At 47.8% G+C, this 17,429-nt stretch overlaps 1 protein-coding gene across 1 annotated transcript in view; it reads right to left on the bottom strand.

Annotated features, from left to right (window-relative positions):
• The window catches only part of LOC144595455 (interleukin-5 receptor subunit alpha-like), a 55,487-nt gene continuing 38,058 nt past the window's right edge, over positions 1 to 17,429 (bottom strand). Inside the window, exons 8-11 of the mRNA XM_078402963.1 lie at positions 13,707 to 13,845; positions 12,105 to 12,201; positions 6,122 to 6,212; positions 1 to 2,007 (exon numbers count right to left, since the gene is read on the bottom strand). Of these exons, the coding sequence (XP_078259089.1) occupies positions 1,927 to 2,007; positions 6,122 to 6,212; positions 12,105 to 12,201; positions 13,707 to 13,845 (408 nt within the window). The 3' untranslated portion in view covers positions 1 to 1,926. The remainder of the gene's footprint in view (positions 2,008 to 6,121; positions 6,213 to 12,104; positions 12,202 to 13,706; positions 13,846 to 17,429) is intronic.

Below are 17,429 nucleotides of genomic sequence, written 5' to 3'. Positions count from 1 at the left end.
TCATCGTTATTTGCAATAGCCACCTGACCTAGAAGCAGGACATATTTTGCTTGGGCAGCTTACCACCCGGCAGTTTGAATATTGACTTCTCTAACTTCTCTAAGCAAGTAACCCTTGCTTTCCCTCTCTCTCCATCCCTTCCCCCATCCTGGCTCTTCCACCAGTCTGACTGTCCTTCTGATTAAAATTTATCTCTGTATGCTTCGTTGTCACCTTCCCCTAACTAACAATGATCTATTCTACATTTTCCTTGAACCTCATCCCCTTTGATGTCTCGGTTTTACACCTTATCCTTCCATATCTCTGTGTCTCCCTCTCCCCTGTCCCTCAGTCTGTAGAAGGGCCTCGACTCGAAACTTCACCCATTGCTTCTATCCAGAGATCCTGCCTGTCCCGCTGAGTCTCTCCAGCATTTTGTGTTTATCTTAAAGTAGGACATGTGTTCTTACCAGACAAACCTGGCAGAGTACTGCAGAGTGGTTACAACGGAACAGTTTTTTCCCCACGTTGTTTTTTCCAAGGCAGCTTTTTTTCTTCTTGTCAATTTCCAAAATAAATTTAAGGCAGTGATAAATACATTTGTGATAAGAGCAGGTGTCATAGGTTGTGGGGAGAAGGCAGGAGAATGGGATTAGGAGGGAGAGATAGATCAGCCATGATTGAATGGCAGAGTAGACTTGATGGACCAAAGTGACTAACTCTACTCCTATCACTTATGACCTTATGATTATTTTTATGTGGTTCTCTAGTTCCATATCAAGACCGCGATATAATCAATTTGGTCTACAGAATACAATCACTGTTCCCGGTTTCATCGATCATCGTTACATCCAATTCACGTTATGGAAATTCCTGTTATGGCGATACTACCTCTAAGATTCAAAACATGGGAAAGAAAAGAAACATGATGGATCGGAAAGATATTTGTTAAGCTTGAAAGGGTTCAGAGAAGATTTACGAGGATGTTGCCAGGACTAGAGGGTCTGAGCAACAGGGAGAGGTTGAGTAGGCTGGGTCTCTATTCCATGGAGCGCAGGAGGATCAGGGGTGATCTGATAAAATCATGAGAGGTATAGATCGGGTAGATGCACAGAATCTCTTGCCCAGAGTGCGGGAATCGAGGACCAGAGGACATAGGTTCAAGGTGAAGGAGAAAAGATTTAATAGGAATCTGAGGGATAACTTGGTGGGTGCATGGAACAAGCTGCCAGAGGAGGTAATTGAGGCTGGGACTATCCCAACGTTTAAGAAACAGTTAGACAGATCCATGGATAGGACAGGTTTGGAGGGATATGGACCAAACGCAGGCAGATGGGACTCGTGTAGCTGGGACATGTTGGCCGGTGTGGGTACGTTGGAACGAAGGGCCTGTTTCCACACTGAAATCCCACCGTCACATCTGCCTTCACCATCACCACCATCCTTGGCAGCGCGTTCCAGGCACCCAACACTCTCTATGTAAAAAAACTTTGCCCTTCTCCCTCACCTTAAAGCTATGCCCTCCAGTCTTTGCCGTTCTACGTTCTACCCTGGGTAAAATATTCTGACTGTCCGTCCATTGTGTGTGCGTTTGTTTTGTATGTGTACGTATGCGATTACACACACTGAACTGTTTTTCCTCACTTATTTAAATTGTTTACAGTGTACTATGTTTACACATTCCGTCGTGCTGCTGCAAGTAAGAAGTTCATTGACCTATCTGGGACACATGACAGTAAAACACTCTTGACTCTTGAATTGAAATCCTTGTAAACAGTATTGTGGAAAGAAGAATCCATCTGTGTGTCTCACCAACTACAATCGACGCATCATTTTCTTTTCCTTTCTCCATTCAAATAGAACCTTCTCTTCACTCCTCCACGTCCCGTTGAAGACCAGCGGCTTGCCGATGATGAAACCAGAAGGGAATGTGTCAACGTCTGTCATTTAAGGCTCTTGGAATTCTTTGGCAGTGGTCAACGGGCAGTCTTCAACTTTAGTCAGCTGGAGACTCTTGTTGATCCATTTCTGTATGAGGAAACAAATGGCGATCATTTTGCTGCAGACACCAGCATTCAAGGAGCAGCTTGGCGATGGCGGATGTACAACCTGAGTCTCCCGGGAGGAGCATCAAAGGAAACCATGCTGTCCCCATCATCCCCGTCGAGATAGTCAAAGGCCCGGGTAGAGTGGACGTGGAGAAGATGGGAAGTGGGAAAGTCTAGGACCACAGGCCACAGCCTCTGAGTGAAAAGACGTAACGTTAGGAGGGACATGAAGAGGAATTTCTTTTGCCGGAGGGTGGTGAATCTGTGGAATTTATTGTTGCAAAGGGCTGTGGACACCAAGTCATTGGATGTTTTTAAGGTAGAGATAGATTCCTGATAAAGTACGGGTGTCAGGGGTATGGGGAGAAGGTAGGAGAATGGGGTTGAGATGGAAAGATATTTCAGCCATCATTGAATGGCAGAGTAGAGTTGATGGGCCGAATGGCCGAATGACTTCTGCACTTATGAACTTCTTGCATGGGGTACAGCACACATGAATGCTGTGTGTTGTTGGAAGCGTGACATTGAGAGACTTTAGAATACTCTATCAATTAACAGCTGAATATCAACTGTGGCTCCACCTCCTAATTCATACATCCCTATGTTCCCTGGTTCAAATGTCTTCAGACATTAGAGATACAGCGTGGAAACAGGCCCTTCAGACCACCGAGTCCGTGCCATCCAGCCATCACCCCGTGCACTAGCACTCTCCTACACACTAGGGACAATTTACCTTTTTTTTTTAACCAAAGCCAATTCACCTACAAACCTAAGATAGACACAAAATGCTGGAGTATATTACAAACCTACACGTCTTTGGAGTGTGGGAGGAAACCGGAGCACCTGGAGAAAACCCAGGCAGTCACTGGGAGAACGTATAAACTCCACACAGACAGCACCCGAGGTCAGGAACGAATCCGTGTCTCTGGCGCAGTAAGGCAGCAACTCTACCTCTGCGCCTCCGCGCTCCCCCCTGTTGTTGGAAGCTTGATATTGAGAGTCGCTCCAACTGCTCTATCAATATGTGGCTGAATATCAACTGTAGCTCCTCTCCCTGGATCATACATCTGCCACAGTTGCAACCAAGAAAGCATTTTATCGGGATGCATCACAGCTTGGTTTGGGAACAGCTCCATCCAAGACCGCGAGAAACAGCAGAGAGTTGTGGACGCAGGCCAGACCGTCACACAAACCAACCTCCCTTCCATTGACTCCATCGACACATCACGCTGCCTCTGCACTGCCACCAGCATAACCAAGGACCTGTCTCACTCCCTCTTCTCCCCTCTCCCAGCAGGCACGAGGTATAGAAGTGTGAAAACGCACACCTCCAGATTCAGGGACAGTTTCTTCCCAGCTGTTATCAGGCAACTGAACCATCCTACCAACATCTGGAGAACAACCCTGAGCTGCCGAACACCTCATTGGAGACTCTCGAACCATCTTTAATCGGATTTTACTGCTCTTATTCTTGCACAAAACGTTAGCAACAGCGGCAGCGTGTTCGCCCGCCCCGGATTGGACTTATCATCGGCGGAGCCGGCCGTCTTCGGAGGCTGCGGGCTCGGGCCTTAGGCTCGGGCCGCTGCGGACCGTCCGGCGCGGCCTGCAACCACAACAACCTGACTGCGGGAGAGGACGGCAGGAGAAGGGAAAAGACATTGTGGCCTTCCAGCACAGTGAGGAGAGGACTGGAGGAGACTCACTGTGATGGATGTTTCTTTGATGGATGTTTCTTTTTTTGTGTGTTTTTGGGGTTGTGTCATTTTAATGCCTATTGAATGCTTTTATTGTCGGACTGTGGGTGACTGAATTTCGTCCAATATTGGATGACAAATAAAGCTATCTTGAATCTTGAATCTTGAATCTTGTAAACTGTGGACGGCTTGATTGCAAAATGTGTAGGCTTTTTACTGACTGGATAGCACGCACCTACAAAGCTTTTCATTGTACCTCGGTACACATGACAATAATAAACTAACTATCTATTGCATTAGTGTGTGGTTGTTGTTCTCATGTATAGTATGGTCTGGATAGATGTCTCGGTACACTGACAATAATATTGGGCGGCACGGTGGCGCAGCAGTAGAGTTGCTGCCTTACAGCGAATGCAGCGCCGGAGACCCGTGTTCGATCCCGACTGTGGGTGCTGCTGTACGGAGTTTGTACGTTCACCCCGTGACCTGTGTGGGTTTTCTCCGAGATCTTCCGTTTCCTCGCACACTACAAAGACCTTCAGGTTTGTACGTTAATTGGCTTGGTAAATGTAAGAAATGTCCCTAGTGTGTGTAGGATAGTGTTAATGTGCGGGGATCGCTGGTCGGCGCGGACCCGGTGGGCCTTATGGCCTGTTTCCACGCTGTATCTCTAAACTAAACTAAATGAATAAACCAATGCCAAAACTTTTCAATTAACCTAGTTGTTTAAAGAGCATTCTGGATGCTAATTGATTGATACACAAGATAGACGCAAAATGCTGGAGTAACTCTGCGGAACAGGCTACATCTCTGGAGATAAGGGATGGGTGACATTTCGGATCGAGACCCTTCTTCACACTGAGGGTCTGAAGAAGGGTCTCAGTCTGAAGAAGGGTCTCGACCCGAAACGTCACCCATTCCTTCTCTCCCGAGATGCTGCCTGACCTGCTGAGTTACTCCAGCATTTTGTGAATAAATCGATTTGTACCAGCATCTGCAGTTATTTTCTTATTTTTGTGTCCGTCTTGGGTTTAAACCAGCACCTACAGTTCTTTCCTACACATTTTGATTGCAACATATCCTATCTGACAACAACGACTTCATTTCTAAAGCATTTCAGTATTTATAAAGTGTTTTTGGACTTCCTGGCATATGTTAAATGACTAGGGTAAGTGGGGGAGGGTTTGTAGAAGTTACTCAAAATTAGAGAATTCAACCTTCGTACTGCTGGCTTGTAAATTACCCAAACAAAATATGAGGTTCTGTTCCTTCATTTTGTGCATGCCCTTCCTCCCAGATACATAGAGGAGGCCCGGGACAGAAGGTTTAGTGTGGGAATGGGAAGGGGAGTTCAAATCACGTAGGCCTCGACAGACCGAGCGCGAGTGTTCCGTGAAACACTTTGTTTTACAACGCTCCATTCTGCATAAAGGCAGGGAATCACTAACTGCATTCTCTAAACATTCTCCCCTCTCTGATCGGGTAAATGGTAGATTAGCGAATTGCGGGCGCAGCCCAGACCATCACACAAACCAACCTCCCTTCCGTGAACCCCATTTACATAGAAACATAGAAAATAGGTGCAGGAGTAGGCCATTCGGCCTTTCGAGCCTGCACCGCCATTCAATATGATCATGGCTGATCACCCAACTCAGTATCCCGTACCTGCCTTCTCCCCCTGATCCCTTTAGCCACAAGGGCCACATCTAACTCCCTCTTAAATATAGCCAATGAACTGTCCTCAACTACCTTCTGTGGCAGAGAATTTACACCTCGCGCTACCTCGGCAAGGCCAGCAGCATAATCAAGGACGAGTCGCACCCTGGCTACTCCCTCTTCTCCCCTCTCCCATCGGGCAAAAGGTGTAGAAGTGTGGAAATGCAGCTGTTATCAGGCAACTGAATCATCCTACCACAACCAGAGAGCAGTGCTAAACTACTATCTACTTATTTGGTAGACCCTTGGACTATCCTTGATCGGACTCTGCTGGCTTTACCTTGCACTAAATGTTATTCCCTTATCAGTGTTTCTATACACTGTAAATGATCGATGGTAATCATGTGTAAGAAGGAACTGCAGATGCTGATTTAAACCGAAGACAGACACAAAAAGCTGGAGTAACTCAGCGGGACAGGCAGCATCTCTGGAGAGATGGAATGTGCTGCCTGTCCCGCTGAGTTTCTCCAGCTTTTTGTGTCTATCTTTGATTGTAATCATGTATGGTCTTTCTGCTGACTGGTTAGCGTGCAACAAAAGCTTTTCACTGTACCTCGGTACACGTGACAATATACTAAACTGTCCTGGTGCATAAATCAGGAGTGGCGATCTAACCCATTGTTTTTTAACATGTACCCCGAGATGTGTTTCTTTTGTCAATATTTTAATGCCTTTAGTTACCTGAAAATCACCATTGCAATCTTCAAAAAGTCCTTTGAACTTCTCTTCAGCATCAGGGATTGGTTGACACAATTTGGACAATAATTCACATCTGCAGGGAATGCAAAATGCCAAATCACAATTTTTCAGAAGAGTTTTAGGAAGTGGGAATAACTTTATTGACTTATCTCATCTGTTTAAAGAGCAGCAGATCCGAACATCAGCAGAAAGCAATGAGACAAGGGAGGATATCTTTCAACCAGAGGGTGCTTGCAATTCACTGCCCGAGACTATGACTTTACTTGACTTGACTTGCTTGACTTTAAGAGATAGAGCGTGGAGACAGGCCCTTCGGCCTAATGAGTCTGCGGCGACCAGCGATTAACCCGTGCACTACCACTCTGCTACACACTAGGGATAATTTACAAATTTACCCAAGGCCAATCAGCCGACAAATCTGTACGTCTCCGGAGTGTGGGCGGAAACCGGATCACCTGGGGAAAACCCACATGGTCACAGGGAGAACGTATAAACTTCGTGTGGACAGCACTCGCAGTCAGGATTAAACCCGGGTCATGTTGGGGAGAACAGTGTGGAAACAGGCCCATCGACCCAACGTGTCCGCACCGACCAGCGATCCCCGCACACTAGCACTATCCTACACACACTAGGGACAAATTACAATTTTGAGAGGGACGGACAGAGTTGACGTGGGTAGGCTTTTCCCTTTGAGAGTGGGGAAGATTCCAACAAGGGGACATAGCTTCAGAATTGAGGGACAAAGGTTTAGGGATAACATGAGGGGGAACTTCTTTACTCAGAGGGTTGTGGCTGTATGGAATGGGCTTCCGGTGGAAGTGGTGGAGGCTGGCTCGATTTTATTATTTAAGAGTAAATTGGATAGGTATATGGATAGGAGGGGATTGGAGGGTTATGGTCTGAGTGCAGGTAGATGAGACTAGGTCAGGGAGAATGGTCGGCGTGGACTGGTAGGGCCGGACAGGCCTGTTTCCATGCTGTAGTTGTTATATGTTATATGTTATATACCAAGCCAATTAGCCCAGAAATCTGCACATCTTTGGAGTGTGGGAGAAGAGTTGAGAAAGAAGATGTGGATAGCGGCAGTACTGGGATTTAAAGATGCCAAGACACTTTGTAAGGTTGGGGAGAAAGCATCCTAAGGGAGTTAAAATGCTTAAGCCTTATGAGGGGACATGAAATAGAAGGATAGGCAGAGGGAGTAATATTTCTCAGGAAGATAGAGTTAGATAGAGCTCTAGGGGCTAGTGGAATCAAGGGACCCAAAACGTCACCCATGCCTTCTCTCCTGAGATGATGCCTGACCCGCTGAGTTACTCCAGCTTTTTGCGATACCTACGCTGTAGTAATTGATGAGGAATCAAGGGGCATCGGATTGGACCGATGTCATCAAAGAAGAAATAATGAGTATGATGGAGTCCAGTTGTTGATTTACCCGGTAAGCGTGCGATTTATGTAAAACCTACTGCTTCTTTTGCTAGTGTTGCTCTGTCAATGAGAGAATATTCAGAGGTCGCTATCTCTGCTACGTGGTGTGGAACGAATGGCCGGAAGTGTGGTCGGAATGTTCTAATCCAGGGTCTTATGGGACAGATCGCTATCGGAGACAAGGAACTGAAGGCACCGTCCGTATGGAATGAGACATTAGGAAGATTTGTTGCAACAAAACATCAACCGATACCACACCTCCATGTGGATTGGAAGGCACTGATGAAGGGAGGGTGAGATGGTTATTCGTGACTGGTCTGAGAGCACTCGGACTATTCGGATGCATGGCAGAGAAGCAAAGGACATTTTGAGAAAACGGACTTGGTGGGAATGTTTCCTTCTCATTTTGGTGTAACAAGAAGCAATATGATGTTGAAAGCCCTGATGTGAATTCCCGCTGATGTATTAGAAGGTGTTGCTTAATACGGCTTAATTGGGCATGGCAGGGATTTTGAAAATTGTAAGGAAGATGACGAGGTGACAGTATGGTTAACCCTAGAGTTCGTATATCAAGGAGCATGATGTGAAAAGGGGCCAAGAATGTAGTCAGAATAGCAAAGCTGAAACATTCCGCTGAAAAACAGGCTTCCTTATTTATTGGGGGAGGATAGTCCTTTGTAGTTCTGTCTAGCTTCTGATCAGAATCAGAATCAGAATTACCTTTATTGTCATCCAAAAAAACCAAGTCTTTTGGACGAGAGTTCGTCACCCACAGTCCAACAATAAGAGCAATAAAATAAGCAATTACACACACAACCACAAACCAACACAAAACAAAAAAAAGAAACATCCATCACAGTGAGTCTCCTCCAGTCCCCTCCTCACTGTGATGGAAGGCCAGAATGTCTTTTCTCTTCCCCTGCTGTCTTCTCCCGCGGTCAGGCTGTTGAAGTTGCCACGTGCCAGGCCACGCCGGACGGTGAAAGGTCCGCAGCGGGCCGACCCAAGCCCCGCGATCCGGGGCGGGCGAAGACGCTGCCGCTGCACGTCGGGGCGGTCGACATTGAAGCCCCTGCCGGGCGGAGAAAATCCCGCGGCCTATTCCAGTGGGCCGACCCAAGCTCTGCAATTCAGGGCGGGCGAAGACGCTGCCGCTGCCGGAGCTCCCGATGTCGGCCCCCACCCGGGGCAGGGCCTGCGAGCTTCCCATAGCCACGCGTCCCGCGGCCGAAGCCTCCGCAGATGGTGAGTCCGGTCAGCGGGCTCTGCGATCCAGAGCCCCAGGTGGTCCCAGCTGGAAGCCGCCAGCTCCAAGTGTTTGGCCGATGGTAGGCCGCAGCGGGAACGGAGACACGACCCAGAAAACAAAGGTCGCGTCTCCGTTCGGAAGAGACAATTTTACAGTTCCACCCCCGCCCACATACCACACAACCACAAAAAACACTACATCACATCTAAACACTGCAATTGAGGCAAAAAACAACAAAAAACACAAAGACAAACGGAACGCAGGCGAGCCGCAGCTGCTAGGGTAGCGTCGCCATCTTGCACTACAACAGCTCTTGGTCATTGTGTTTAGCAGGCAAGCCTTCCAAAGGTAAACAAATGACCTCCTTTACGAGGGGATTCCATTTGGCGGGGGAATCTGAACACTTATGGTATCTACACGTGAGAGATGTGGGTGGGAGATTTCCAGCCAACAAGAAACGCAAGATTTAAGTTAACTTTGGGGAAACACAAAGATGAAAGGTTACAGGGACATTGATTAATGATTGTTTTATTTCAACTCCGCAAGTAACCATTGTGTCATGAGGGTACAAGAATCCCACAGTTACTTGCTCACACTGCTTTCCGATGTGCATCGCCAAGGCCTTTTATTAAACCGACTCGTTCGATGGACTCACCGCACATCTGTGAGTTGTTTTATTTTGTGTCAGCGCCTATCTGAGTAAAGTCAGATATAGAGTACGGGTAAAGTACAAAATTCCCTCCAACAGCTTACAAGAACAACAGTCAGCGAATCAGCCGGCAAAGATTTTGAGAAGAGTAATGAAGTAGTTTCAATACATGAACTCGAACAAGATCTCAAAGGGAGCTGTGATCACATTACAACTGAAGTTTGTATTTATATAGGAAGGGCAAAACTGGCAAGAGAATCAATTAAAACAAAGAGAATTCCAAAAGGACGAGGATAGAGCCTGCTGTCGTGGACTAGGCTGATGGATGAACAGGGAGAAATGTGGAATGGAGGTAATTCACGACACTCTGCAAATGTGTATCCCAGCCAGGAAGAAAGGTTCTATGGGAGGGGTGAAGCAATCATGAACAACCAATGACTATAAATAATTACGGGCCAGTTTAATTTAGTATAGTTTAGAGCAAACATACTAGAGGAGCAAGATGGACCACACTGTTGAAATCGCCTGTACTGAAGTGTAGTACGCAAAGGAGCGTAACGTCCGCCATTTTAGTAGGCAAAACCCGCCGTTCGCTATGCCTCTCGCAGTGTAATCAGTGTTTTGGGGGAACAGTATGCCATTAAAATGCAGAATATATCTCGTCTAACAATTCACAGATTTTAGTTATTTTTCTTTTAAAATGTTTCTGCAGGTTTCTGCTTACTAAAATGGCGCCATGACGTACTACGGTTTTTAGGGTCGACTGGTCCATCTTGTTCCTCTAGTATCTTTGGGTTAGAGATACAGCGCGGAAACGGGCCCTGCGGCCCACCGGGTACGTGCCGACCAGCGATCCCCGCTCATTAACACTACCCTACACACACTAGGGACAATTTTACATTTATACCAAACCAATTAACCTATAAACCTGTACGTCTTTGGTGTGCCAGCTGCCCCATTGTGCCACCATTTAATCCTGTTGTGTTAAACAGCTAGAAACGACACGAGGAAAACATTTTTAAACAACTACATTTGAAATAGAGTAATGGTGCCATACAGCATGGGAACAGGCCCTTCGGCCCGACTTGCCCATGCCGCCATCTACACTGGTCCCACCTGCCGACGTTTGGCCCATGTCCCTCTAAACCTTTCTTATCCAGACACCTGTCCAAATGTCTTTGAAATGTTGTCCACCACCGATTTTCCGGCACTCTTGGTTCCAGAGCCTTGCCGGACTATCCGTTGTGCCGGACCAACAGAGGTCACGGCCTCCGAGAGGAGTCAAACGGTACCGGAACGTTCCGCCTAGGCAGCCGGGGAGCCGCGGTACAGACCCGCAAGGTCCAGCCTCGGAAGTCTGTTATGGGAACGGATCTGCCGGTTCCGGCCGGGCCGGAGTTCCAGAGCCCCGGCCGCAGGGGGGCAGATTCGACCCGCCGATCCGCCGCGGAAGTCCCGAAGGGGCCACGTTTTCGGGGGGATTTTCAAGTGCGCTCTGGTAATTTTGTCCGGATTAAAGGAGGCCAGTTGCCGGAAGGTCGGCGGTGGACCTGTACATCCTCTGGCAGCTCATCCCATGTACACATCTCACAGGTAGGTGTATGTACAGGAAAGTTTAATAAACAATAATTCAGCAGTACGTTGCAGATGGGGGCATTTAAAGTAGAGCACGGGGCGCAGTCAGGAGGAGCCAGCGCTGCCGTCGCAGCTGCGGCTTGCCTGCAGTCCGTCTGTCTTTTTTGTTTTTTGTTGTTTTTGTCTGAATTGTAGTTTTAATATGATGTAGTGTTGTATGTTATGTTTTGGGGGGGGGGGGGGGTGGGAGGGAACGGGAACTGTAAAATTCTCTCTCCCGAACGGAGACGCGACCTTTGTTCTGTGTCGTGTCTCCGTTCCCGTTGCGGCCTACCACCGGCCATGCACCTGGGACCACCTGGGGCTCTGGTTCGCAGAGCCCGTGGCCTGGACTCACCACCTGCGGCGCTGGCTGCCTGCGGATGCTGCGGGAGCGGCTGCGATTCGTCTCCGGAGGCTCCGGCGCGGGCCGCGTGGACGTCGGAAGCCCGCAGGCCCCTGGATGGGGGCCGACATCGGGAGCTCCGGCAGCGGCAGAGGCAGCGTGTTCGCCCGCCCCGAATCGCGGTGCTTGGGTCGGCCCGCCACGGACATTTCACCGTCCGGCGCGGCCGCGGGATTTTTCACCGCCCAGCGGGGGCTTCAATATCGGGAGCCCCGACCACCCCGACATGGCAACTCCAACAGCCTGACCGCGGGACAAGACGGCAGGGAAGAGAAAAAGACATTCTGGCCTTCCATCACAGTGAGGAGGGACTGGAGGAGACTCACTGTGATGGATGTTTCTTTTTGTTTGGTGTTAGTTGTGATTGTATGTGTTATTGCATTTTTATTGATTAATCTTATTGGTCTTATTGGTCTTATTGTTCAACTGCGGGTAATGTTTCATTTCACTACACATTTATGTGTATGTAACAAATAAACGACCTTTGACTATTGACTATTGAGTCAGAAGAGCAAAGCCAAATTATCCCCTCCTTCATAAAAACTTCACAAGAATACATCCCTCTGAGCCATACAGCTGAATATCTAATAAACTAAAGCAGATGATAGTAACCACTTACTTTATGCAGATAAAAACTAGGAGCAACACAAGTACAACGAGAATCACTGCAATCACTGCCACAATTGTTAGTAAGGACATATCCTTTCCGTCAGGATCTGGAAATACAAAGCCTTCCGTTACTATCTGAGCCAATAAACGTGCAATATGATCAAGAACAGACATGATTCCACGTGTAAGAAGGATCTGCAGATGCTGGTTTACACCGAAGATAGATACAAAATGTCAGAGTAACTCAGCGGGTCAGGCAGCATTAAAGTTTGACAAGCAAGTCAACGCTGTGGTAAAAGCCAGCTTCTTCCAACTTCGTACCATAGCTAAAATCAAAACTTTCCTCCAATTCGACGACATTGAAAAAATCATTCACGCTTTCATTTCCTCCCGCCTAGACTACTGCAACTCCCTATACACTGGGATCAGCCAATCATCCCTGTCCCGCCTGCAACTGGTCCAAAACGCCGCAGCGAGACTCCTGATGGGTACCCGTAAAAGGGACCACATCACCCCGATTCTGGCCTCTCTCCACTGGCTCCCTGTACGGTACAGAATCAACTTCAAGCTACTCCTATTCACATATAAAGCCCTAAATGGACATTCCCCCCCCCTACATCAAAAATCTTCCAACTCACCTCTCTAACATCAGTTCCCTCAGGTCGGCCGACTTGGGGCTACTCACTATCCCGCGGTCTAGGCTTAAGCTCAGGAGTGACCACGCTTTTGTAGTTGCAGCTCCTAGACTGTGGAACAGCATCCCTCTCCACATCAGAACTGCCCCCTCCATCGACTCCTTTAAGTCCAGGCTCAAAACCTATTTCTACTCCCTAGCGTTTGAGGCCCATTGAGGAGGCGCTGTGAAATGTTTATGTATGTGCTGTTATGTTTGTGTGCTACTGTATGTTTCTTTTTTTTTTCCTTGGTACCTATACAGATGTACAGCACTTTGGTCAACGTGGGTTGTTTTTAAATGTGCTATACAAATAAAATTGACTTGACTTGACTTGACTTGACCAAAGGTAGACACAAAATGCCGGAGTAACTCAGCGGGTCAGGCAGCGTCACAGATATGATTCAATATTTTCCTTTCCCTGTCCCTGGTCAAGAGTCCAGGAGAGATTGGATGTAGAGAGGATATTTCCACTCAAGGGAGAGTATAGGACCAGACGCCATAGCCTCAAAATAAAAGGACATACCTTTGGAATGGAGGTGAGAAGCCTGACTAATTAAGAATCTGTCAATCTCCGCCTTAAAAATATCTACCGACGGCCTCCACAGCCCTCTGAGGCAAAGAATCCACAGAATCACCACCCTCCGACTAAAGAAATTCCTCCTCATCTCCTTCCTAAAAGAACGTCCTTTAATCCTGAAGCTGTGACCCCTAGTCCTAGACTCTCCCCCTGGTGGAAACATCCTCACCACATCCACTCTATCCGAGCCTTTCACTATTCTGTATGTTTCAATGAGGTCCCCCCTCATTCTTCTAAACTCCAGCGAGTACAGGCCCAGTACAGGCCCAGTACAGGCCTGACAAACGCTCATCATAGGTTAACCTTTTCAAGGTTATCATCGGTTTTTAAGTTTTCTTGAACAAAAGTAATCCTCTTACCAATAATCAGGGGTTTGCTCCAGTCACTCCAGATGCAGCTTTCGCCACATTTATCGTTCACCACTGCTCTCACATTGACTGAATATCTTTTTGTGTGATCCCTGCTGATGGAATGATGTGTTTCAGTCACATTTTCAAGCTGAGAGAAAAAAAAACAACACAATGGTTACCAATTCATTACATTGACACGAGTGATACTAAAGCTCTCGTTTGTTTGTTTGTTTGTTTCTGAACTACAGCCAAAACGGTACACGATCGCGCAACAATTTTAGGCCCACCTTACTCACCGTCGTCCCTTTGGTGCTAATGGAAGAAGTTTCATTGAAATCAATGTTATATTTTTTAAGTTATTCACATTTTAAAGTTTAAATCTGTCTCCTAGGGAGGGAGGGAGAGGGGGAGGAGGGAGGATAAGGGGGGGGGGGGGTTGTGGGGGATGGAATTGGGGGGAGGGGAAGGGGGAGGGGAAGGGAGGAGGAGGAGAAAGGGGGAGGGGAGGAGGGAGGGAGGGAGGGGGAGGGGGAAAGGGAGGGAAGGGGAAGGGGTGAGAGGGGAGCAGGGGGAAGGGGCGGGGGGGGGTGGGGGGGTAGGAGAGGATGCTGCAGCAATGCAGGAGAGGTTTGGGCCCAACAGGTCCACTTGGTTTAGTGAGTGACTAAAGGCAAGACAGCTCACCTTAAATTCGCTGCCTCTGGAAGGGAGCTAATATCATCAAAGACACACACCACCCTGCCCACGATCACATCTCAACTGCTACCATCGGGAGGAAGGTGCAGGAGTCTGAGGAATGTTACCTCCAGATTCTAGAACAGCTTCTTCCCATCAATTATTAGGCCCTTAAACAACCCCGCACAACCCTGTAGGACTTTGAAGACGGACACAAAAAGCTGGAGTAACTGCACGGGTCAAGCAGCATCTCTGGAGAAAAGGAATAGGTGACATTTCGGGTTGAGATCGTCCTTCAGATTGCGAGTCAGGGGAAAGGGGAACGAGAGATATAGGAGGCACGTAGAACAAATGAATGAAAGATCTGCAAAAAGCAACGATGATCAAGGAAAGGTGGGGCCCACTTTGGTCTATTGTTGGTTGTGGGGTAGGTGATAACGAATTATACAGAGAGTGAAACTCAATAGAAAACAACTGTGAAACTAGTTGGACAACTAGGGTGGGGGAGAGACGGAGAGAAAGAGAGACATCAAACTGGTACCGCTGGGTTGTAAGCTGCCCAAGCGAAACATGCAATTTGCATTTGGCCTCACTCTGACAACGGAGGAGGCCCAGGACAGAAAGGTCAGTGTGGGAATGGGAAGGGGAGTTAAAGTGTTTGGCAACCGAGAGATCGAGTAGGCCAAGGCGGACTGAGTGACAGTGCCCAGTCTGCGCGATAGGACTTTGGCTAGGCCACATTTGGAGTATTGCGTGCAGTTCTGGACGCTCGATTAAAGGAAAGACTTGCGGGCTTTAGAAAGGGCGCAGAGGAGGCTTACCAGAATGATGCCTTGGTTGGGGGCTTTCAGCTACAGGGAGAGGTTGGATAGACTTAGAATCCTTGAAATGGCAGAGGTCGAAGGGAGACTTGAAAGAAGTATTAAAATGAAAAGAGGCAGAGATAGGTTTGACAGTCTGAACCTTTATCCCAGAGTGGAAATGTCCAAAACTAGGGGGCAATAGACAATAGACAATAGACAATAGGTGCAGGAGGAGGCCATTCGGCCCTTCGAGCCAGCACCGCCATTCAATGTGATCATGGCTGATCATTCTCAATCAGTACCCTGTTCCTTCCTTCTCCCCATACCCCCTGACTCCGCTATCCTTAAGAGCTCTATCTAGCTCTCTCTTGAATGCAGCTATAAGGGGCGTAGCTATAAGGTGAAAGGGGGAAAGTTTAATGGAGATGAGCGCGGCAAGTTTTTTTACACAGAGAGTAGTGGGGGCCTGGAACGCATTGCCAGGAGTGATGGTGGAGGCAGATATGATAGTGACGTTTAGGAGGCTTTCAGATAGGCACATGGAAGTGCAGAGAATAGAAGTATAGGGGTCCTTCTGCAGTTGTACAGGGCCCTAGTGAGACCGCACCTGGAGTACTGTGTGCAGTTTTGGTCTCCAAATTTGAGGAAGGATATTCTTGTTATTGAGGGCGTGCAGCGTAGGTTTACTAGGTTAATTCCCAGGACGGCGGGACTGCCGTATATTGAAAGACTGGAGCGATTAGACTTGTATACACTGGAATTTAGAGGGATGAGAGGGGATCTTATCGAAACATATAAGATTATTAAGGGGTTGGACACGTTAGAGACAGGAAACATGTACCCAATGTTGGGGGAGTCCAGAACCAGGGGCCACAGTTTAAGAATAAGGGGTAGGCCATTTAGAATGGAGATGAGGAAAAACCTTTTCAGTCAGAGAGTTGTAAATCTGTGGAATTCTCTGCCTCAGAAGGCAGTGGAGGCCAGTTCTCTGAATGCATTCAAGAGAGAGCTAGATAGAGCTCTTAAGGATAGCGGAGTCAGGGGGTATGGGGAGAAGCCAGGAACGGGGTACTGATTGAGAATGATTAGCCATGATCACATTGAATGGTGTTGCTGGCTCGAAGGGCCGAATGGCCTCCTCCTGCATCTATTGTCTATTGTCTACTAATCAAGAATCTGTCAATCTCTGCCTTAACAAATATCCATTGACTTGGCCTCCACAACCTTCGGTGGCAATGAATTCCACAGATTCACCACTCACTCTCTGACCGAACAAATTCCTCCTCATCTCCATCCTAAAGTTGCGTCTTTTTACTCTGAGACTATGGCCTCTGGTCCAAGACTTTCCCACCTCTCATCTTCTCCACATCCACTGTATCGAGACTTTTCACGATTCGGTAAGATTCAATGAGGTTCCCCCCCCCCCCCCCCAAATCCTTCTAAACTCCAAGTCCTACAGAACCGGTGTCATGTGTAAACTGGTTGGGGTCAGAGTGAGCCAGTTGTTGGGTGTGGCAACCTGGTCCAGGTGGGAGATTGCTAGACAGAGTCACCTGGTGGCAAAAGTCAGGTTTGCGAGAGTTTATGTGTAAGAAGGAACAGGCAGATGCTGGTTTAAACCGAAGATAGACACAAAAAGCTGGAGTAACTCAGCAGGTCAGGCAGCATCTCTGGAGAGAAGGAATGGGTGACGTTTCGGGTCGAGACCCTTCTTCCAACTGGCGAAGGAAGGGTCTCAACCCGAAACGTCACCCACTCCTTCTCTCCAGAGATGCTGCCTGCCCCACTGATTTACTCCAGCTTTTGGTGTCTATCTTGTGGGAGAGTTTTGTTCAGTTTAGTTTAAAGTCATGTGTACCGAGGTACAGAAAAAAGCTTTTGTTGCGTGATAACCAGTCAGCAGAAAGACACTACATGATTACAATCGAACCAGAAACATGATTGTGCAGATACATGACAAGGGAATAACGTTTAGTGCAAGGTAAAACCAGCAAAGTCTGATCAAAGATAGTCTGAGGGTCACCAGCGAGGCAGATGGTAGTTCAGCACTGCTCTCTGGTTGTGGTAGGATGGTTCAGTTGCCTGATAACAGCCGGGAAGAAACTGTCCCTGAATCTGGAGGTGTGCGTTTCACACTTCTATACCTATTGCCTGATGGGGGAGGTGAGAAGAGGGAGTGGCCAGGATGCGACTCGTCCTTGATTATGCTGCTGGCCTTGCCGAGGCAACGTGTGGTATAATTGTAGTCAATGGA

The sequence above is a fragment of the Rhinoraja longicauda genome, chromosome 7 (assembly GCF_053455715.1).
Source record: "Rhinoraja longicauda isolate Sanriku21f chromosome 7, sRhiLon1.1, whole genome shotgun sequence".
NCBI classification, from domain to species: Eukaryota; Metazoa; Chordata; class Chondrichthyes; order Rajiformes; family Arhynchobatidae; genus Rhinoraja; species Rhinoraja longicauda.
This window is presented reverse-complemented; position numbering and strand designations above follow the sequence as displayed.